At 38.6% G+C, this 22,820-nt stretch overlaps 1 protein-coding gene across 2 annotated transcripts in view; it reads left to right on the forward strand.

The window, feature by feature from the left end:
• Positions 1 to 22,820, forward strand: part of UBAC2 (UBA domain containing 2) — a 163,659-nt gene that overhangs the window by 94,600 nt on the left and 46,239 nt on the right. For both annotated transcript variants that reach the window (XM_084621083.1, XM_084621084.1), the window contains exons 5-6: positions 13,824 to 13,947; positions 16,912 to 16,959. In XM_084621083.1, coding sequence (XP_084477209.1) covers positions 13,824 to 13,947; positions 16,912 to 16,959 — 172 coding nt within the window. The remainder of the gene's footprint in view (positions 1 to 13,823; positions 13,948 to 16,911; positions 16,960 to 22,820) is intronic.

The raw sequence follows: 22,820 nt of genomic DNA on the forward strand, positions 1-22,820 counted from the left end.
AAGCCCCTAGAAGTTATGTATCACTAACTTCCATAGAAGGGACTTTACCAAGATTTTTGCGTAGTTGAATCTTTAACCAACTAAAAATTCCAGAAAGAAAAACTTTTCATGTTACTTTCAAAAGAATGAATGCATCTTAAATTTGTGTGTGGCAAAGAGCTATGTACTTAAGAATCAGTGCTTATTTAAAAATGTTTTGCAAATTATTCAACTAAATGACATGGTGATAGGTACTATATAAAAATAGTACTCTCAGTGGTACATGTTCATAGTATCAGTGCTTCGATATCATAGCAGATTTTAGAAAGATATTCTTTGAAACTGTCTATAGTAGAGTAGACAAGGTGGGTGAGGAAATAGCCTTTATTGGGCCAACTTCTGTTGGTGAAAAACACAAGCTTTTGAGCTACACAGAGCTCTTCTTAAGGTGTATCTTGAAAACTTTTCTCATCAACAGAAGTTGGTCCAGTAAAAGATATTACTCACCCACCTTGTCTCTCTAATATCCTGGGACTGACATGGCTACAACACTGCATGTAGTAGAGCAGTGGTTTTCAAACTTTTTTTCTGGTGACCCAGTTGAAGAAAGTTGTCGATGCCTGCCACCCAAAGGAGCTGGGGATGAGGGGTTTGGGAGGAGCTCAGGACTGGGGCAGAGGGTTAGGGCATGGGGTTGAGGGCTGTGGGGTGGGGCCAGGAATGAGGGGTTCAGGATGTGGGAGGGGGCTCTGGGCTGGGGCCGGGGGTTGGGGTGCAGAAGGGGGTCAGGGCTCTGGGTGCAGGCTCTGTGGTGGGGCCAGGGATGAGAGGTTTGTGGTGCAGGAAGGGGCTCTGGCTTTTGGGGGGCTCAGGGCTGGGGCAGAAGATTGGGGCATAGGCTTGGGCTTATCTCGGATGGCTCCCGCTCAGTGGCACAGCGGGGGTGCTAAGGCAGGCTTCCTGCCTGTCTTGGCATCGTGGACCACGCTGCACCCCAGAAGCGGCAAGCAGCAGGTCCGGCTCCTAGGTGGAGGTACACAAGTGACTCCACATGGCTCTCGCGTGCAGGAACTCCCCCCCTCCCTCCCCAGCTCCCACTGGCCAGGAGCCAGTGCTCGGGGTAGGGGCAGCGTGTGGAGCCCTGTGGCTCCCTTGTCTAGGAACCAGACTTGCTGCTGGCTGCTTCCGGGGCGCAGCGTGGCGTTGGAACAGGTAGGGACTAACCTGCCTTAGCCGGGCAGCACTGTCGATGGGACTTTTGATGGCCCGGTCGGCGGTGCTGACCAGAGCCGCCGCGACCCAGTGCCTGACATTCTGCGACCCAGTACTGGGTTACGACCTGCAGTTTGATAACCACTGTAGTAAACATTCTAGTCATTCTAGGGACTGTGCCTTCTCATTAAGTTTGCAAATAATAAATAACAGGTATAAGATACACATGTGAAAAGTGCCACAAATTAAATAATTGTAAAAAATTAAAACTGATCCCAAAAAATTGGCTTTATTGGAATGCATTAGGAGGCATGAAAGGAAAGGTGTTTCAGACTTTTAAGGTAAGCTATTGTCAGCTTTGTTTCTGGGTAAACAGTTTTTTTTTTTTTTTTCAAATAGTTAAATCGTCTACTTGCTAACAAAGTTATTGAGATCAATGACAGATGGAAAATCCTGTCACTTGCTTTTACGACGGATCTAGAATTACCTGGGATTTCCCCCAGAAACTCCTACTGATCAGTTCTGCAAAAACTGGTCTGTGTTTAGTGGTCTGGTTTAGTGACCTGTTTTTAAAATCTGAGTGAGTAGGCATAGTTAGGAAGTAGATTACTAAAAGGTCTGATCCTTTAAGATACTGAATGCCTCCTCAGTGATGCTGAGCCCCCTCAGATCCATGGAGCTGAGTAGTTGGTTAGGCCTTTCAGCACCTCATTAGATAAGGCCCTTGTGGTGTATTTCGGTTCCAGCACCAGATTCAGAAGAGCTTTGGAGTAATGTATCTTTTTTTAATTTGTGAGGGTGGGGGAAGGGCAGGGATGGAGGAGTTAAGCTGCATCTTTACATGCTTTACCATAGAATAGAATTCATTTCTATGAGGAATTGAGAGAGAAACTGTTTAAATTACACAAATTACACGTGACTAGACAGAGCAATACCTCCACTCTGTCTGTGCCCAGCAGTAAAAATACTTAGTATGCCACCAGAAATGTATAAATATGGGTGTGATACTTGAGCTGACTGTCTTTTTGTCCTGTGTTTGTACAGCTTCTTAGCACAGTGGGTCCCAGTGCATGATTAATAATAATATAAAAAGAATTGGAATATTAACTATCGTCCTTTTCAAGGTTGCTTTTGCCATTGAAAATGTCACCAGCCCTTTCTCACACCTGATCTGATCCCATCATGCATATCTTTGATAAATTAGATTACTAGAATGCACTTTCTTGGGCCGCACAGAAAGCTTATCCAGGGTCCTCCCAGCTAACATGATGTGACAGTATGGTAATTGTTGTAGTGGAGGGACACTGCTGGAGTTCTTCACTACTTGGTTTCTGTTATTATGCCACTCCTGTCACTGGAGTATCTGACTGCCAGTTCCAGAGTTAGGACATTGAAACAAGAAAGTGAAAGTCAGTCAAATAGGGTTTCATCTCCATTTGTACGTATAAGTATCATAGACCTGGTCAAGCACCCTTTTGTGGCCACTCACTAAGCTGCTGTGAGGAAATTCAACCGCTGGATCCAGTGTGCTTTAAGCCTCTGGAGTCTGAACCAAGTCTGGGCACTCCCCCTGTCTTGGGGACTCTAGGCACACTCTTAGGGTGCAGATTCTCCTGAAAACTGAAACCTTGCAGTCCAGTTGCCTAGCTCCTGTCGCTAGTACTGACGCATGAGGCTCTCCCTGTGCTCAGACATCCTCTCCCAGAACTCCAGCTATGTGGATGTTCTGAATCCACAGGTTAAGTCTTGAAAGGGGCAGGTGATGGGTGTAATATATCGTGCACAAACCACCATTGCTCTTTAATAGCACGAGAAAAAACACAGATCTATACAAAAATAAACCCTACACATGTTCCCTGTCTCATCTTCCTCACCACTCTAGAGCATTCAGAAGATGGTCCCAATTTAATGAACTTCTGTATTGACAGCCCTGTACCACTACCACTTGGAATTTCTGTCCAACCTGGAGGTATAGACACAACGGAGAAGGCAGCCAGGTCCCAGTTTGCAGTCTGATAAAGACGCATACAGAGAGCTCAGACGGAATTCGTAAGCTGTACAGACAATTCCCAAATCATCATTGTAGGTTGCTTGTTTGTTTGGGTGGTTTTGTATGTAGGAGGATTGCATGTAAGCTAGTGTGTTTATGTTCTTCGGGAATGCAAGATCTAAGAAATATACTTTGTATTTTGAGCAGTTTTGGTACTTCTGTCTATCTACTGACTTATAAAGGCCTCATTATTTTAATATTTGAGCACCTCACAGGTATTAGTGAACTTATCCTCACAGTGCCTCTGTGAGGTAGGCAAGTATCATTATCACCCTTTTGCAGAAAGAACTGAGGCACAGAGCTATGAAGTGATTTGCCAACACAGGGAGTTTGTGGCAGAGACAGAAATAGAACCTAGGTCTCCTGAGTCCTAGTCTAGGGCCATAACTTTAAGGCAATCCTTCCTCCCAAGGTCAGGTCCTCTCCTTTGAGGAAGAGTTATATAGTCAGGGGCCATCTCCCAGGTGATTCCTATCTTGTGTATAGGTGAGCTTCACTCTTCTGGGAACAGTTCCATTAGCCTGAGGATCCCAGTGGGTGAGCTAGTCTTTAGGTTTTCTGGATTCTATTTAGCATTTTCAGAGTAAGGACTGACCCCTTAAGCTTAACCTTGTGCTCTGTGGGTAGCCAGCAGGCAGCGGAGCATTGAGGTGATTTGCTCTTGGTAACTTGTGTTACTTAGGAGGCGTAGTGTTGCATTTTGCATTAACTGCAGTTTTCTCAGGGCTCTTGCTCTCAAGCCCAAATAAATTTAATTGGCATGAATGTTTTAGCTTATGTTTCTGCATGGCACTCTGTAGATAGTACATACTAAAGAAAAATGTGTAGTAGTTAGTAATAGCAGTAGTATAATGGGTTATTCCAAGTGAAATCACTTAAGAGTTATTTCTGCAGACTTTACTCCCACAAAACTTCCATTAACTATAGTGGAGATTTTTGCAGAAGTTCCTCTGCATGATCAGCTCCCTGATCTTTACTTTATTGGTTGTAAAACCAGATCTCTCTCTTCCCAAACTTTGCACTGACGTTTGCTGATTTAAAAGTATTTGATTTTCAACTGTTTAATTTTTTTTTTAATTTTGAGTATTATCCTTTTCTTCAAGAGAAAAGGACAAGTAGGAGTGCCTGACTGATCTTTTCTCTATGAGCCCATAGTTTATACACCTCTGCATTACAGAATATCCTCAGTTTTGTTTCCCTGTGTTCCATACAAAATAGGTCGAGTCACTTTAAACTTTTAGGCTATGAAAACCCTCCTTTCCATTTTTTTAAATATATAACACAAATAACATAACATGTATAACATATTGCTTTTCTCTAAACCTTTGCTATGTTTGTTTTGCAATGAGGGTATCAAAATTGAATGTATTTGTCTAAATGATGCCCATGTAAATGTAGGGTATTGGGTTACAAATGTAGAGCATTGAATGTACTTGTCCAAGTGATGACTGTGTAAATGCACAGCGTTGTAGGTCTGTGGGCTGGATATGTTATCCGTGAGGCATGTTCGAAGTTTATTCTGTTCATATTCATATTCTAAGCTTTCACTTTTTTGAAAATGTAAGTTTCTAACCCTCATGGCTGCAAAGGTAATGTTCCAAATCGGAACAGAACATAAACTCAGTTTGTAGATAGTCTGAAATTTTGGCTCTGAGAAATTGTCACAACCACTCTCCCACCCTCCCCGTAAAATTACCAATTTATCTGATTGTGGTATTGACTCTAAATCCTAATAATTACACCTGAAAGGTCAGCATAGATTTTATAGCTGATCATTTTGTAGATAGAATGGGGAAAGGGCTGAGAATGAATCCACTTGGGGGGGGGGGTTAGGAATTACTGCAGGAAAGGAAATGTAGAGGGAAGAAAGAAGAGAAACAAAGAGAGGAGGGAAAGAAAATGAAGATGGTGAAGGAGGAGAAGGAAAGGCCAAAAACAGCAGTGGCCTTAAAGGAGAGCATGTTTTCCCACTGAGTGATATTGACTGGGATAATACCTTATTGAACAATTACATTAATTCAAAGTTTTAGATTCAGTCCTGTAATTTACAAGGTGTGGGTAGATTGTTATGCCTGTAAGGATTGAAGTGGACACAGGCATCTACTTGTGTTATAAATTTCAGGATCTAGGGCTTAGTCAGATATAAATACCATATTCAACCTTTGATTCATGTGCTCAACTCCCATTGACATCTTTGGAAGAACAGTTGTAGATCAATGGGAGTGTATAGTCCTAAATGTATGCCCCAGCCATATAACATAATTAAAAGTGCAGAATATGTCCCTTTTTTGCACACAATGAGTTTGATACCCCTGATTCAGAGTGAGTTTAAACTATTTCTGTATTGGTCTGTATCTGTACTGAGCTGTTCACAATGTCAGGATTTTGCTCCTCTGAGAAACTGAAGTTATTCAGAACCCATGTAACGTCCAAATGGGTGTAAGTAGGAGGTATGTATTGAAATTTTATAAACTAAATAAAATAAAGTTTGAGTAAATATCAGAAGTTCCAACAACAGGGAGTCGTCTCCCAGTGAAATGCTGTAACAACTGTGTTTTGAACATTTGAAATGGAACTGGCCAAGGCAGTCAAAAATGTAGGAGCCAATCCATCATTGTTAATGAGATGAGTGAATAAGCCTTTTCAATCTCACATTGCTGTGAAGATCATCCTCTCTATTTAACATAAACATGTATTACTTAAGCAAAAAAACAGACCTTGCAATAGTGTTTGCTAAATGCCGATTGCAGCTAGAGTGAAGAAATATTGAGGTAAAATGACTAGTCAGTTATGGTATTGTGTGCAACTACTTTTGCTGTTGGGGCAAAAAGTTTAAAAAAAAAACAACCGAGTTTGCTGTAGATCTTCTAACAGATTGATATTAGCTATTGTGTCTGTTAAAAGGAATTGAACAGTCGAGTGCGGGAGGGTTGATTCTACTCTGTTGCACTGGATTAGGTTGAGGAAACTCCACTGAATTTCAGTGGAATTAATCTGACATAGAACTACTGTTACAGAGAGGAGTTAGAAATGAATAAAACTGGGCGTGATAAAAGTACAGAACATAATGATGGTGTTAAGAAAGTAAATCAGAAGCTCTAGTATAAAAACATGAGCATGGCAAATGAGATTGAAAACAAGCAAATTTAAAACTGATAAGAGGAAATATTTTACACAATGGAAAATTAGCCAGTGGAACTCAGTGCCTCAAGATATTCAGACCAACATTTTAGTAATATTAAAAAAATAAAGAGACATACGGACAAGGAGAGCATCTCATCTGCAGTTACGTTATTATGATTTTTAAGGGGCATCACCCCAAATTTTTCAGGGCATAAACTAGTTGCTGATTGATTGCTGTCACCAATAATTGATTGTCTGTTTTCATGTTTCTTGCATCATCCTCTCAGTTATCTGGAATCTGGCCATGGTCAGACACAGGATATTGGATTAGATTTGTCACTGGCCTGATCTTGAGATGACATTTTCTGTTCTTTGTTGCAATTTGCAGTGGATATTAACCTTTAAGGAAACTTTCAATGTTTTATTATTTGCGTTAAAATGCAGTAGTGGTCATGGGAAATTCCTTTCTGTAATTTCCCTTCTTAAGTGCAGTCTTAATTGTAAACCGTGTGTGTGTTTTGAGTCATTATTGAGTACAGAAGGAATAAAACCTGAAAAGTACACTACAGTTTTGGCAAACCGTGAAGTTATTTGCTCAAAATACAGGCAATTATAATTTCACAGGTCAGGGAACATTTGGATGTTATATATGATCACTCTTCTGATAATACTACTTTTGCATGCAATTTTATGATGGATGTATGCATGTATACTCCATTACCTTGCTGTGATTATGGATTCCTTAGATAATAAGATGTGAAATTTAAAGAAAAAGTTGGCAAATGGAAAGGTATGTGGGTTTTTGGGTTTTGTTTTTTTTTTTGGAAAAAGCTGACAGGTACAGAGGAGCACTGGGTTTGGACAGACACTCCTATAGGGGAGGATCTATTAACAGGTATTCTCTATATCCTAGTAAAGAGGAGAGGATAGAAGTTGATAAAGTACATGTAGGAACTGAAGAAAAATAGTCAAATGAAAAAGAATCCCATTCAATTACACCACATGAAAGCAGTCAATTAAAAAGTGACACATTTTATAAATGTTTGCTTACAAATGCTAGAAGTCTAAAATACTAAAATGGGTGAACTTCAGTGCCTGGTATTAAATGAGGATATTGATATAATAGGCATCACAGAAGCTTGGTGTAATGACGACAATCAGTGGGGTACAAAATGTATAGGAATGTCAAAGTAAGTTGTGCTTGTGGGGGAATGGCATAATGGCATAATATGTGAAAGAAAACAGAGTCAAATATAATAAAAATCTTAAATAAATCGAACTGTACCATAGAATCTCTATGGATAGCAATTCCATGCTCTCATAATAAGAATATAGCAGTAAGGATATACTACCGACCAACTGACCAGGATGGTGACAGTGACTGCAAAATGCTCAGGGAGATTAGAGAGGCTTTAAAAATAAAAAACTCAATAATAATAATAATTAATAAAAGGGATTTCAACTATCCACGTATTGACTGGGTACATGTCCCCTTAAAACAGGATGCAGAGATAAAGTTTCTAGACACCATTAATCCTGGAACCCACAAGGGGAAAGGCAATTCTTTATTTAATTCTAAATAGAACACAGGATCTAGTCCAAGAGGTGAATGTAGCTGAACTGCTTTGTAATAGTTACCATAATATGAATAAATTTAACATCCTTGTTGGGGGAAAAATACCAGAGAAGCTCACCATAGCAGCATTTAATTTCAGAAAGGGGAACTGCAGAAAAATGAGGCTAGTTAAATGGAAATTAAAAGGAACAGTCGCAAGAGTGAAATGCCTGCAAGCTGCATGGAAACTTTTTTAAAACACTATATTAGTGGCTTAAATTAAATGTATACCCCAAATTAAAAAAGCATAGGAGACCAAAAAAATGCCACCATAACTAACAGAGTAAAAGAGGTGGTTAGAGGCACAAAGGCATGCTTTAAAAATTGGAAGTCAGATTCTACTAAGAAAAATAGAAAAGAGCATAAACTCTGGCAAGTCAAATGTAAAATATAATTAGGCAAGCCAGAAAAGAATTTGAAGAGCAATGAGCAAAACAGCAAATTTTTTAAGTAGATCAGAAACAGGGAGCTTGCCAAACAATCAGTGGGGCCCCTGAACAATTAAGTTTCTAAAGGAAAGGAAGATGAGGCTATTGCAAAGAAGCTAGATGAACTCTTTGCATCAATCTTCACTGAAGAGGATGTGAGGGAGATTCCCACACCTGAGTCATTCTGTTTAGGTAACAAATCTAAGGAACTGTCCCTGATTGAGGTGTCAGAAGAGGAAGTTTTGGAACAAACTGATAAATTGAATAGTAATACGTCACCAGGAGCAGATGGTATTCACCCAAGAGTTCTGAAGGAACTCAGATATGAAATTGGAGAACTTCTGACTGTGGTATGTAACCTATCACTTAAATCAGTTTCTGTACCAGATGACTGGAGGATAGTAAATGAGATGACAATTTTTAAAAAAGGCTCCAGAGGTGATCCTGGCAATTACAGGCCGGTAAGCCTAATTTTAGTACCAGGCAAATTGGTTGAAACTATAGTAAAGAACAGAATTATTAGACACATAGATGAACACAATTTGTTGTGGAAGAGTCAACACAGCTTTGGTAAGGGAACTCATAGCTTACCAATCTATTAGAATTCTTTGAGGGGGTCAACAAATATGTAGACAAGGGTGATCTAATGGACATGGTGTACTTGGACTTTCGAAGTCTTTTGACAAGGACGCTCACCAAAAGCTCTTAAGCAAAGTAAGTAATCATGGGATAAGACGGAAGGTCCTCTCATTGACCAGTAGCAGGTTGAAAGACTGGAATCAAATGGTAGGAATAAATGGTCAGTTTTCAGAACGTAGAGTGGTAAATAGTGTCCGATAAAGCTTTGTACTGGGACCAGTATTGTTCAACGTATTCATAAATGATCTGGAAAAAGGGGTAAACAGTTAGGTGTCAAAGTCTGCAGATGATACAAAATAATTCAAGATAGTTAAGGGCAAAGCAGACTCAGAAGAATTACAAAGGGATCTCACAAAACTGAATGAGTGAGCAACAAAATGGCAGATGATAAATGAAAAGTAATGCATATTGGAAAACATAATCCCAACAATACATACAAAACGATGGAGTCTAATTTAGGTGTTAACACTCAAGAAATCTTGGAGTTGTGGATAATTCTCTGAAAACTCAGCTCAATCTGGAGTGACAGTCGAAGCTAATAGAATGTTAGGAATGATGAGGAAAGAATAAATAACACAGAAAATAATTCCACTATATAAATCCATGGTATGCCCACACCTTGAATACTGTGTGCTGTTCTGGTTGCCCCATTTCAAAAAAGATATATTAGAGATAGAAAAGAGAAGGGTAACAAAAAATGATTAAGGATATGGAACAGCTTTCATCTGAGGAGAGATTAAAAAGTCTCGGACTATTCAGCTTGGAAAAGAGACGACTAAGGGAGAATATGATAAAGGGCTATAAAATCATGAATGGTGTGGAGAAAATGAATAAGGAAGTGTTATTTACCCCTCCATGAAACCAGGGGTCACCCAATGAAATTAATAGGCATCAGGTTTGAAACAAACCTAAGGAAGTACTTCTTTATACCACACACAGTCAACCTTATGGAACTCATTGCCAGAAGATGCTATGAAGGCCCAAACTATAACTGGGTTCAAAAAAGAAATAGATATGTTCATAGGTCCATCAATGACTATTAGTATGATCAGGGATGTAACCCCATGCTCAGGGTGTCCCTAAGCTTCTGACTGCCAGATGCAGGTACTAGATGACAAGGGGACAGATGGCTTGGTTAATTGCTCTGTTCTGTTCATTCCCTTTGAAGCACCTGACATTGGCCACTGTCAGAAGACAGGATACTAGGCTAGATGGACCATTAGCCTGGCCTAGTATGACCAGTCTTATGTTGTTCTGATTATTCTAAATTACAGCATCTTAGATTTGTTGAACAGCCTCAAGTTTGCAGACTGTCAACTTTATGCATTCATAACTTTAAAATGAGTAAACTGATTTTCTTTCAGGTTGTCTTATTTTGTAGATACTATTGAAACTTAAATCAAGACTGTACTGTAATTTTTAAAATAAGTTTGTATAACACATTCTAGTTTCTATTATGTATTGTGTGATTTGATATATTTTATTATAAGGATTGTGACAAAGCTCTGTCCTTGCTTCCGTGGGTCCCACATTTCCTGGCAGATTTTGCTAGCCTCAGAGGCTCACTGTGACCCTCCACGTAATCCTTCTCTCTCTAGAGACAAGGGTTATAGTCTACTGAGCCATTTTCATCATAAGCCAGTGAGGAAGGTGAGGAGAAGTTATCCTTCCTTGCACAGTCTCTGTTGTTTCCCAGTCTCAGCAATTAATCAGGGGGCAAAGGTAAGGGGGGAGCCCAGGCCCACCCTCTACTCCGGGCTCCAGCCCAGGAACCCTAGTAGTATCAGCTGTGGTAGCTGACCTTTTAGAAACATGACATATACAATCCCCTGGGCTACTTCCCCCACAGCAGCCCTCACTTCCTCAAGCTCCACTTCACCCTTACCTCAGGGCCTCCTTCCTTGTGCCTCATATGGTGTGTACTACTCAGTGTCTCCAACAGCACAGCTTCCTCCCACAGCTCCTGACATGCACACCCACCTGACTAACTGGAAGGCTTTTAACTAGTTTCAGCCAGCCCCTGATTGGCTTTAGGTGTCCCAATCAACCTAACTTTCTCCCTGCCTTCTGGAAAGTTCTTAATTGGCCCCAGGTGTCTTGACCTGGAGCAGCTGCCATTTCACTTATCCTGGTACCAGGGATTTGTTTAGCCTGGAGCTAATATATCTATCTCCCACTACTTTTCCATAGCCATCTGGCCTTGCCCCGTCACAGGATATAAAGAGCAAATAAATTTTACTGCAGGAGTGCAAGGTAGCAGAGTTAACTAAGGCTGACACTCCAGAAACAGTGTTAAAATACAACAAAGAATAATAAAAATCTGTATATTTTAAAAATAAAACTTTACTTAGTTGTATTGAAAGCTAATAAATAAATGAAGTTTCTAGACCTTCTATCCAGAACTGGAAAATGTATTTCCCATACCTTTACATACATAATGTTTCTGCAGAAGTTCTTTTCAGAAGCTTAAGGTAGACACTGATTTATGAAGTATCATTAAAAATCTTATCACGCATGTTAATAAAGATGTGAGGGTGCATAGATTCTGATTTGCAGGATATGTCCATTTGGATTGTTCCTTTTAGTTACTGCCTTACAAAGGTATTTTGTTATTCTTAGGGTGAAGCAGAGAAGTAATTTTTCAAGGGTGCAGGATACGCTTATTCTCAAGTGTGGGTGAAGCTACACAATTTATTTCCATATGATATTTTTGTACTGAAGAAAGACATTTTGGAGAAGGGAACTGTTGCTTCCATTCTTGAGCCTATATTCCTAAATTAGGTATCCAAACTACTCTTTTCTCTGACAATGATAAGACAAAACAATTTTCATGCACTATTGGCAGGGAGTGGTCTTGAGAGAGGGAAGGACTCTTCTTTATTTTTCTCTTCTTTCTTATACCTGATATGCTGCAGGGTACATTGGATCCAATGGAAGTTATGCAATCAGTCATGTAGAATGAGTCTTTATACATATTATACCTTTTAGCCCTGCTTTTGAATTCTTACAACTTAAACAATTCAGATTTCTGTTAGGATGTTGTATATTATGTTTATATGGATATCTTTTCTTTATATGTGAGGGAAAATGTGTAAAACTGATCAATGTATTTTGTTCAGCATCTCTCCTTCAGTTAGAATTTTATGTCATGTATTTTTGTCATATGCATAAAATAGAAGATGTTAAAAATTACCTTATTCTTTTATCCCCCATAACCAAACTAAAGAACTGAAACCTCCAGAGACGATGAAAGGGAGGTCTTTAGCGGGTAGAGCATAAACCAAAGGAAATATTCATAGCCACAATTCTTTGAGCAGCATGAAAATTGTATTTCGACCATATATATTGAATCTTCTGTGTTGGTTGTTCATAGTAGTTTAACTCATAAGTACATTTCCACCATTATTAACCCATTCAGTGAAATGAAAGTGGAGTGAGCATGTCAGCAAATTATTTGGGTCCTGACCATGCTGCTGCTCTGCTTATAGAACTTCCATTGTGTTCCTTGAGAGTTCTCTTTGGGAGGGTCTGTGGAAGTAGGAACTTTGATTATAATTCAGCAAGCCTGTGAGTATTCCTGTCTACGTATTTAACACAGTTGTATTTATTATTTTATTAATGAATTTTAAAAGTATAGACAATGGAATGACTTGTAAAGAACTGCTATTATCTGTGTATCTAAATTCCACAGTTCCAAAGCTTGTTTCCTACAAGATGCACCTTAACTCTAAAAATCCTGAGTTTCTAATTGCTGCTGGTTATTTTAACTACATTTTTTTAAAGTTTCTTTTTACCCTTAAGTTACAGATCTGTATTTTCAACCTTAACTTCAGCATAATGAAGTTTTAGTCAGGTAATTTGTGTAGATTTTCTTTCTATATTTGAAATGTTTACTAAGTTTTGGGAAGTGGGGATCAGGTTATCTTTAAGAGCTTCCACACTCCACAGAGTGCTTGGCAACATGAAGCAGCAAAGCTGGGTAGTCAGGAATATTTCTCCGAGATTTGCCTTTTAGGGTTTACAGACTCTGTAGGCGCTTTGAGTTATGGATAACAGGGGAGCCCTGTAGAATGCACTGTTCTCCTCTCTCTCTCTTGTGCCGTATAACTCTTTACTTGCCACTCACCTGTTTGGAGCAAAAAAGCATCTTTGTCCTGGAGTAAGGTTTTGTTATTTTCCTTCCTGTTGGTGATCTATATAAAACTTCTGCCTGTGCCCCTTGTGGGTGAACTGAGTGAAAATTTTGTGTCTCTTTCCCCCTCCCCACCCTACACATGGGAAGGTGTGTGGTTTCCTTTGCTTCTGCGTCTCCCAGGCTGTGGAAGATGTTCAATTATTTGCTGATGCCTCCATCACTCCATCCCTTATCATTTATCTATTTTGACTGTCTTTTTTTAGGGCAGGACCTTGTCTGTATCTTTGTCTGTAAAGCATGTATTACACTTTGGGTGCTACATGAATAATGGCAATATGAGCAGGATCAGTCCTCAAAATGTATATAATATCTTTACGGAAAAGTGTGTATTTTTCCAAATAAAATGTCCTTGTAGCTAGTTTGACAAATAAGGAAAACAAACAAACAAACAAAAAAGAATGACAGTATAAAAAGCCCAACTAAATGTTGGGGAAAATAACATACAAAAATGTCAATTGCATAATGTATTTAAGAAATTAAGATAAGTATTAAGTTATTTGGAATTAATTTGTTAATTGAGACCTTTTGAAATCATTTCTAATTACTGTCTATGTTATATATATATATTTTTTTCTTTCACAGCTTGGGTCCTGTATTTGCTCTGTTTGTACCATTTTTTTGCTCCATTCCAAGGATGCAAGTGACACAAATATTAGGCCAATTTCCCATCACAAACAAGACATTGGTCTATATACTGGGTTTACAGGTACAGTATGTGCTTTCTTGTTCACCTTTCATTGAAGCAGTTTATAATTTTGCATGCCCTCTAGCTAATTTTGTAATATTTCCACCCATACATTTCATCTTAGGCCCACATTTTAAAAGTATTTAGGTGTTGCTGTGCTCAGCATTGCAAAGCCTAACTGATTTAGGAGCTTAAATCTCATTTTAAAAAGGGGGTTAGGTTCTTAGGAGCCAAAATCCCTTTGACAGTCAATGCAATTTAGGTTCCTAAATGCCTAAATAACTTTTGAAAATGTGTCCACTGCAACTGTATGTGGTGGGTCCTTTGTTCAGTTGGCTAGAAGAAAAGGGTTGTTGCCCTTCGAAGGGCTCCCCTCTGCAATTGGTGGCAGAGATGGAGGAAGGGACCGGTTTACCTGGAGAGATCAGGAAGGTGGCTGGACCAGGTGGGGAGGTGGGCACTGCACTTCCAGGTGACCAGAGAGGGAGGGCTTTGTACTCCAGGGAGTTCCAGAGAAGACTTCTCTGACTGGGATTGGGTTGGCAACACCTACCCTCCTAACCACAAAATCAGAGTGGGCCAATCCCCCGCTTTTTCCTGCCCCCTTAATCCTCATACAAGGGGAGGATAGCCAGGCGGCCCAGGTTGGAAAGGAGGTCTGACAGCAGCCCTCTCAAACACATGGAAATGATTAAAGAAATAATGATGACTTACATACTACAATTTATTGCTGGCTATTCCCAGATATTTTACATAAATAAATTTGCTGCCTAATTGAACTACATCCATTGGCTCCTGTGTTTCTTCCAGCATGGCCCAGACAATGAGATTGTCTCCTAATCAGTTAGGCATTGCAAAACTGAACACATCAACGCCTAAATACCTCAAATAATCTGGGCCCTCAGGCCTTATAAAACCACCTAAAACAAGGAGGACAAATATGTACAGTAGGGATTTCTAAATGCCAGTGACCTACTGTAGTAGGATGAGATGAGCCAGTATGCAAGATTACTGCTATTTCATTAACTTCTATGTCTGTTGTTCCCCACAAAAAGGTGTAAAGTCCAAGTTATGAAATCTCTTATTTTGATTAATCTTTTTTACTTTAACAAAAATACTGATAGCTCAACCACTGTATTGATGTGACATTAACTGAATTTTTCTTATTTCCTTGTTTCCTGCCATGTGAAGCAGGAAAGAATATATATATATATATAACTTTAATGCAACTTCACAGCAAGATTCTGCGAGTGTTTGACAGCAGCAAGAATCTGGTTGATTAACAATTTTGATAGCTATATTTTATTTTCATACACAGCATTACCATCTGACAAATAAAATTCGTAACTTGTCAATAAGAATCTGACATTAAACTTATGTGGATCATAATATCAAAAGCATAAGGAGGAAAATTAATGAGAAAATATTAGGTATTCGGTAGATGAACATAGTAGCCACAAAAAGTTCTAAAAATGAATGGGTGATTTATGTAACAGGAGACTTGCACATTTATAAGAAACTATGCCTATTTATACACATCCTTGAAGACTCAAAAATATCTCAAACTACCAATGGAAAGTACCAGTAAATGTATAAAACATGGTTAAGTGTGTTTTGGGATGAATAGGCCAGTTTCAGAATACTGACTCATGTCCACTTCTCTAACAACTCTTCCTCACTCCTGTATGTCCTTGAGCACTTGGAGGGTTTTTCTGCATTGTGCTCAAGCACCTCATTCTGCCTTGATCCCTCTGAAACCTTATCTGTTTGTTCTGTGAGAGGTATCCAGAATGAGGCCACTTTCTCCAGAATCTGTCTGCAAAAAGGGTGACTTGAGATGAGATCATAATTCACGAGTGAAGAAAGGGTAAATGAGTGCTCCACACTCTTTGTGTGGCAATAGCACTTGTGAATGCAACAGGGAAAGTTCGAGTGAAGTCAGAGCAGTTGGCAGCAGCAGTGACCTATTTGTTAGGAAGCTAAGGTAAGAAAGCAAAAGCCAGTGATTAAGATAGGAAAGGACTCAGTAAGGAGATGCCTTTTTCATATGGTTTTGATGGAGGCAGAAGAGAGAACTTCCTTTACCAATTTCAGTCTGGTTTTCAGCCCTTTCCTTGCACTGAGGCTGACTTTCTCCAGGTGACTAAATATCTATACCTTAATTCAAATAATGGATCCCCTCTCTTATCCTATGCAGTTCTCTTATGGACTCACTCGAACCTAACGCTATGATTTCATATCCACAAACTTCCCACTGGGGTAGAGTAACTTCATTTCTTAAAACTTGACTTCCACTCTGGGCCAACTCCATGACTACACAATTAAGAGTTGCTCCTTTAACTTATGCTGCCTCCTCTATTTGGGACTCCTTTCCCAGTCCCTCTGAGCTGCTGAGTCACTTCCTTTGTTTAAATATGTCTTTCAAACTTGTTTTTCTCTGTAGCTTATAAACGGACTTCCTGTAAAGCATTATGTTGAACTTAATAATGCTAAATGAAAATAAAATGCATAGTATTGTGGGAAAAGAACATCTGACAGATCCCGCCTGCTTTTTCCATCTCTTTTAGTTCTGGAGTGTGCCACTGCTATTATGGAACTGAATTTATGCAAAAATGGATGAGTCTGACTGTTTAATTTGAGGAGATAGGTTTCAGAGTAGCAGCCGTGTTAGTCTGTGTCCACAAAAAGAAAAGGAGTACTTGTGGCACCTTAGAGACTAACGGATTTATTTGAGTATAAGCTTTCGTGAGCTACAGCTCACTTCATCAGATGCATTCAGTGGATGCATCTGATGAAGTGAGCTGTAGCTCACGAAAGCTTATGCTCAAATAAATTTGTTAGTCTCTAAGATGCCACAAGTACTCCTTTTCTTTTTGAGGAGATAGACACAAGTCCTACCATAATACTAGGGGATAGTAAATCAGACAACAACATCTGTGTAAATATTAATACCCATATTAAAATCATTACTCTTATATCTTCCAGCTCGTAACCTCTGGTTCCTACATCTGGATTGTAGCCGTAAGTGGACTGGTAAGTATTACTATTTCAAAAATGGTGTGTGATGTTTTTGAGCACTTTGATAAATTTATGTTCCAACCTATCGATGCTCTAAAAATAACCTTGTATCTTATTGTAAAAGTGTGGAGGTTTTTTATTTTTACTAATCATATTCATGCAAATTATCCAGTTTCTGTGCAGCAGCAAATTATGAACAGTAATGGAAATAAATATTCTGGTATTAAATTCAGAAGTACCAGGACACTAGCTAGACTGATTCTAAAGGCAGATTGACAATAGAAGTGTCTTCTTTATAAAGAGTAACCAGACTATCTTGGCTAAAATTTGCAGGTTGGCATCATTTTCTCAGAGTATCATTTTAGTGCAGTGTGTGTAGCTTTAGACACATCATGATTAATATTCACGATACAGTAGAAATGTTAATTCTAATAAAGTATTGTTTATATACTTTATTCACCCACGTATTTTATTATCTGTTTTTAACAGACTGTAGGCTTTCATTTTAGCATTCAGTTCTCTAGCCTTTTCATTGTGATGATGTAATTTCATGCTTTGCCACCCTTATAGAGTGTGTATAAAACAACCGTTTGTCACCATACAGAAGCGGTAAGAAAGGTGTGAAATAACTTTCCCCACTTTAGCTCAGTGAGGTGTGAAGTCTGCCCCTCTGCTGTCCTCTTCACCTTAGTTGTTAACATTGCAACACTTTTAAATGATGATACAGTTTACATTGCAATCAAGATGCTTTTTTATGATCATCCTGTGCTCCCAGAAGTGAGACACTGAGATTCTTCTTTTAAACTTTGTATGTCCTCAAAATTTTGTTAGGCATGACACTGAACTTTCACTGTTAGAATAAATGCTTCAAAATATCATTTAGCTTTTATATCATTTTAAGTCAACACCTGATTTATAGCTATGAAACAAGTCATTAGTACAAATTGATATTTTTCAGTCCATAATACTTATGCGAGACATGCTTTGCCTGTGTCATCAGCTGAAGGACTGATCATAAGATCAGTGTTGTAATTCAGAAAACAAATACATCTCTTGTATTCCCGATGTCTCTTGCATAACATAACCATCACTCCTCTAAATATAGGCAGTTGCTTCCTTTTTTACTTTATAAAAAAAAAAAAAAAAAAAGAGAGCGAGAGAAAAGTGGTAATTTTGCAGCTCAGAAAACAATTGAGAATAAAATTTTATTACGTTAAATGTAAAGTCTGCATTTACAGTGGTTCATATTTCACATTTAACACTGCAAAAACATTTTATAACATCTGTGTGTATATTTCTGCAAGGTATTGAATATTTTGATTTGGCAAACTATATATTTATGTTTTTGTCACAATTGTACTACTCTTGATTTTGTGTAATTGACTAGTTAATCTGGGCCAGATTTCAGAACTGTGCATGCAGACTTGCACATGCAAAATGTCATGTATTTGAGTATGTATTAATTGCAGCCAGTTAGATGTGTAACTCATCATTTGCACACAGTTACTGCACTTGAGTGCCCACTGTGTTAATTAAAAAGATAAATTAGGCACCCAAATGCCTGAACATAGTGTGATTTTGAAATCTGGCTCTTGTTGAAATTCTGCTCTTATCAAGCATCAAAATGTACTCTGCTTCATTTCTGAATAGTCGTCAAGTTCTCATATATTTTGTTTAGGCCAATAAGTTCTCTTTTACAAGTTAAAGATCAAGTACAAAACCAAATGAGTCCATTCAACTAAATGACGACTAATGATATACCCGTGCAAGTTACCAAGCAAAAGGGATGAGCTGGGTCCCTTCTAAGGGAAATTTCTCACTCGGGGTCAGGTCAGCCCCCACAGACCTACAAGCACAGGTGTACTTCACTCACAGATTTCCCTCTTTCCATGTGGTAGTGCTACCTATGCAATTCTGTTTCTCCCTCTTCTCGCTCTGTCTGGATATTATTTGGTTGGAGCTCTTCATACTTGAGATGGAGCAGGGGGAGGATAGTCCTCTCTGCACCACCATTCCCTGCAAAACTCTTAGGTTTCTGTGCAAAAGAACCAGACTGGAAGTAATACAACTTTGAGTTGTTCCTCCTCCTGTGTCCCTTCTCAGTGGCTACTGAATAGTTTGAGGGGGACCCAGTAGTGACAAAAATACACATATCTACAAATATAGCTATTGATACGGCATGTATAGTTATTGGAAAATTTTGGAAAGTTTGTAGTATGAAGTTGGATTGCTCCCAACATCATTAATAACGGAATCACAGATTTGGTGTAGTATCTCCTTGTGAGTTGGATATACGTTTTATCAGAATCGAAGGGGAAAAAATCCTGTTTCTAGCGTGGCTTCAGGTACATCTTTCTGGATTGTTGAATTTGTATCAGTGTAGAATACACATTAGAGGCTACTTTTTTACTCTACAAGATCAAAATAGGTATTTCTCAGTACCATTGCTTGTAATTACTATTAAAATACAGAATCCTGCTCACATCTCTTGTATACCAGTATGTGCCTGGTCATTTCAGCTATTGAGAGGACAGAATGCTGTGCAAAGAATGTCACTAGCAAGTTTCATGAAAGATCCTCTGCAAACAGTATGATATAGAAAAAAATATTGTAAACACTTATACAGTGCTGACCTAAAAATTAACATATAATGCTAATCTGTCAAGAGACCTCTTTTTAACTTAGTTTCTTGTAATGGGCTTTGTCAGGGGTGTGAAACGTTTGGTGCATCCAAAAAATAAATACTTAGGGTATGTCTTCACTACCAACGTGGCTGTGTAGTTGCAGCACGTAGCTGTGTAGTCACAGAGTTCTCCCAGCACTTTTAAAAAACCACCCTCCATGAGGGGAGTAGCTAGCAGCCACTTTACACTGCCGCTTTACAGCGCTGAAACTTGCATCGCTCCCGGGGGTGTTTTTTCAAACCCCTGAGCGAGAAAGTTTCAGTGCTGTAAAGTGGCAGTGTAGACAAGGCTTTAGATGTTGTGGGAGTAATAATGTTTTCCACACAACTGAAGAAAGCTCCTTTTGAGCCTCCAGGTTTGTGTAAGTTCAAACTGCTTTATATGGATAGACATATTTCTGGTAGCAATTTATATAATCAAAACAGGCAGCTGCAAGCTATACAGGTGATACACCATACACTAACTTTTAACGTTATAACATGGACTTTTGTCTTTGTTATGTTTACTTTCAACCAACAGTCTTCTCAACAGGTTTATCCAATCTCATTGCCCAACCTTGTTAAGCCTGGAAACAAAAAGGTTTCTTGTTTTTTTTTTCATAAACAAGCACAGTTTCTTAAAATGGCCTGTCTACTTGTATGCTGCATTAAACACGCAAAAATCAGCTTCTCTCTAAAGAAGTACATTTCTGATTGGCGGTCAGTTTATATTTCTCATTGTTATACTCTTGCAGGATTGAAATATAAGGGGCATGTCAAGGCTCACTCAATATTAGCTACAGCATAACTGCGTCAAGAGCTAAATTCAGGTTGGTACCAGCAGATGAGATTTCCTAACCATAACGTGGAGTTCCCTCTGTACATATACATAACATTATCATCACATAGTTCCACATATCAAGGTTTCTGCTATCTATGTTGCAAGGGGCTGTATTTAGTAGGAAATTGAGTCTGTTAGAGCCTCTTCCCTTTTTGTGGTGTATGTGTTGAAATGTCTGTCTGTCTGTCTGTCTTTTATACCCAGTGTAACGTGTGCCAATTTTGTAGTAGTTTGCTTTCTAAATAGGCTGTACTACACATATCTCAGTATCTGGGATAGTCTGAGTCTTCTCTAGGCCATAACCAAATTGGGTATTGTCTCAAACTCTGGGGCACTGAGTTTTAAACATTCTTAACTGTAAAAGTACTGAATTTCCTTAAAATTTGACTTGCTTTGTAGATATCATTGAGACTTAAAAACCAAACCTACTCTGAAGTCTGTGTGTACTCTGTTATAATTTACTAAATTGAATGTTCTGATACAACTTTATATTTGTATTGTACTAAATATTGTATGTTTTGACAAAATGATATAAACGTATTTTAAGACATCAGCACAAGGGGACAGATTAAGGTAGAAAGTTCTACCTTAACTCTGCATTTCCTGACTTCTGAATGCTTGATTTCTCAATCTTGACATTGCATTAATAGTATTCTTTGGCATGGACTACAAATAAAAATGATTAAGTATTTAGGGATGGGTGTTGGGTTGGTTTTTCTGTTTATTTAATCTATCTATTTAGTAACCAGTGCGCCAAGGCTTCTTTTTCTAGTGGTGTTCACACTAGTGGTTGGTCTGTCCTTCTTGGAGGAGACTGGGAAGGGTGAGAAGCAAAACATTTAATCAACGCTTTCATGTTTTGAGACTTCCTACTGTGGTAGTAAGAATGAAATTACCAAACTAACTATTTGAAGAGACCTGGGGAATGGTTAGTTCTCAAAATAGTTTGACTGTGATGTGATGTAATGCACTTTCCCTTGCACTGAAGATGAATGCATAAACCTTACTATGGGCTTGTCTACACTTGCAGCGCTGCAGCTGCGCTGCTGTAGTGCTTAGTGAAGACATTACCTGCACCAGGGGAGAGCTTGGGGATCAGGTTCAGTATAACTACATCTCTCAGTGTTGTGAGAAATCCATACCTCTGAGTGACATAGTTATACTGGCATAAGTGTAGACCAAGCCTTAGACTGAAAATTTGTCATGGCTTGAAATTACATCTTGAATAGTACATACCTAAGGCAAACAAGACTTTTTAGCCTGGGAGGGAAGGAGATACTGTTTTTCAACACACTTGTTTTATTAAAATTGAAGTATACTTGCTTGTTTATGCTCTCCATAAGAAGAGGAATTATTTTTCCAAGTGGGGTTCAAACACATTTTTAGTGCTGTCTAGTGACATGACCATACTTACAATGGGCCTTCAACAAATCTAAAACTGCTGCTGAAATGGAGGCCTGGTTATGGTACAAAATGATACCCTAGGTTGTTTGTGCTATTTAATGTGTGTTTAAAATAATGAATCTACCCCCACAAGTAAGTCTTGCCCCAAATCCTTCTCCACCCTGAAATCAAAATATTTCAAAGTTAGTTATATATGGGTATCTTGGTGCAAAATCAGAACACAACTAGCTATGAATTTTCCTGGAGTGCTCTAGGACTTATGCTTAAGATAATTCTACTTGCATTTAGGTAGGTATTCTAGGAAACCTTTTCTTTAGGCTTAGGTCATTTACAGAAGCATCAGCTGAATAACAATAGGCCTAGGTTATCAAAATGTACAGTAAAGTACACATTAAACAAAATTTGATTTGGAATCTGAATTGGCTTTAACGGTGCAGCTCAGGATGAGGGTATGTTCTAGAAACTATTTGTCAAACATTTGCCTTCAGTACTTTAGAGTTACACTGATGTAACAGAAGGCACAATATTGGCACTATTTTCCAAAGTTAAATGGTATTGTATATCGCTGTGGATAGTGCACTGAAAACTGAGGCAGCAGATTTCGTTTATGTATAGTACGGGCATGAAAAGGTGTATATATGTGGAGATTCATATTTAGGGCTCTGACATTCAGATTCATTTTCACACAATTCTTTCATTCTGTTAAAGTTTAAAGTAGGCCAATATTCAACAGTAATGTGCACTAGCCCTTTTTTTTATTTGTGTATATTATTCTGGCTTTTATTCAGGAGAGTAGTTAAGCACATAGGCAATGTTGCCAACTCTTGCAATTTTATCACGAGTCTATGATATTTTATGTAGCTCTTAAAGTCCGAGTTGTTGGGGTTTTTTTAAGTAAGTTTTTAGCCCTTACGCTTGTGGCCAAAAGCTTGAAAATGTGAAGCAATGTGTATCTGAAAGCTTCAGAAA

This window comes from Lepidochelys olivacea (assembly GCF_965140295.1).
Source record: "Lepidochelys olivacea isolate rLepOli2 genome assembly, chromosome: 1".
NCBI lineage: Eukaryota > Metazoa > Chordata > Testudines > Cheloniidae > Lepidochelys > Lepidochelys olivacea.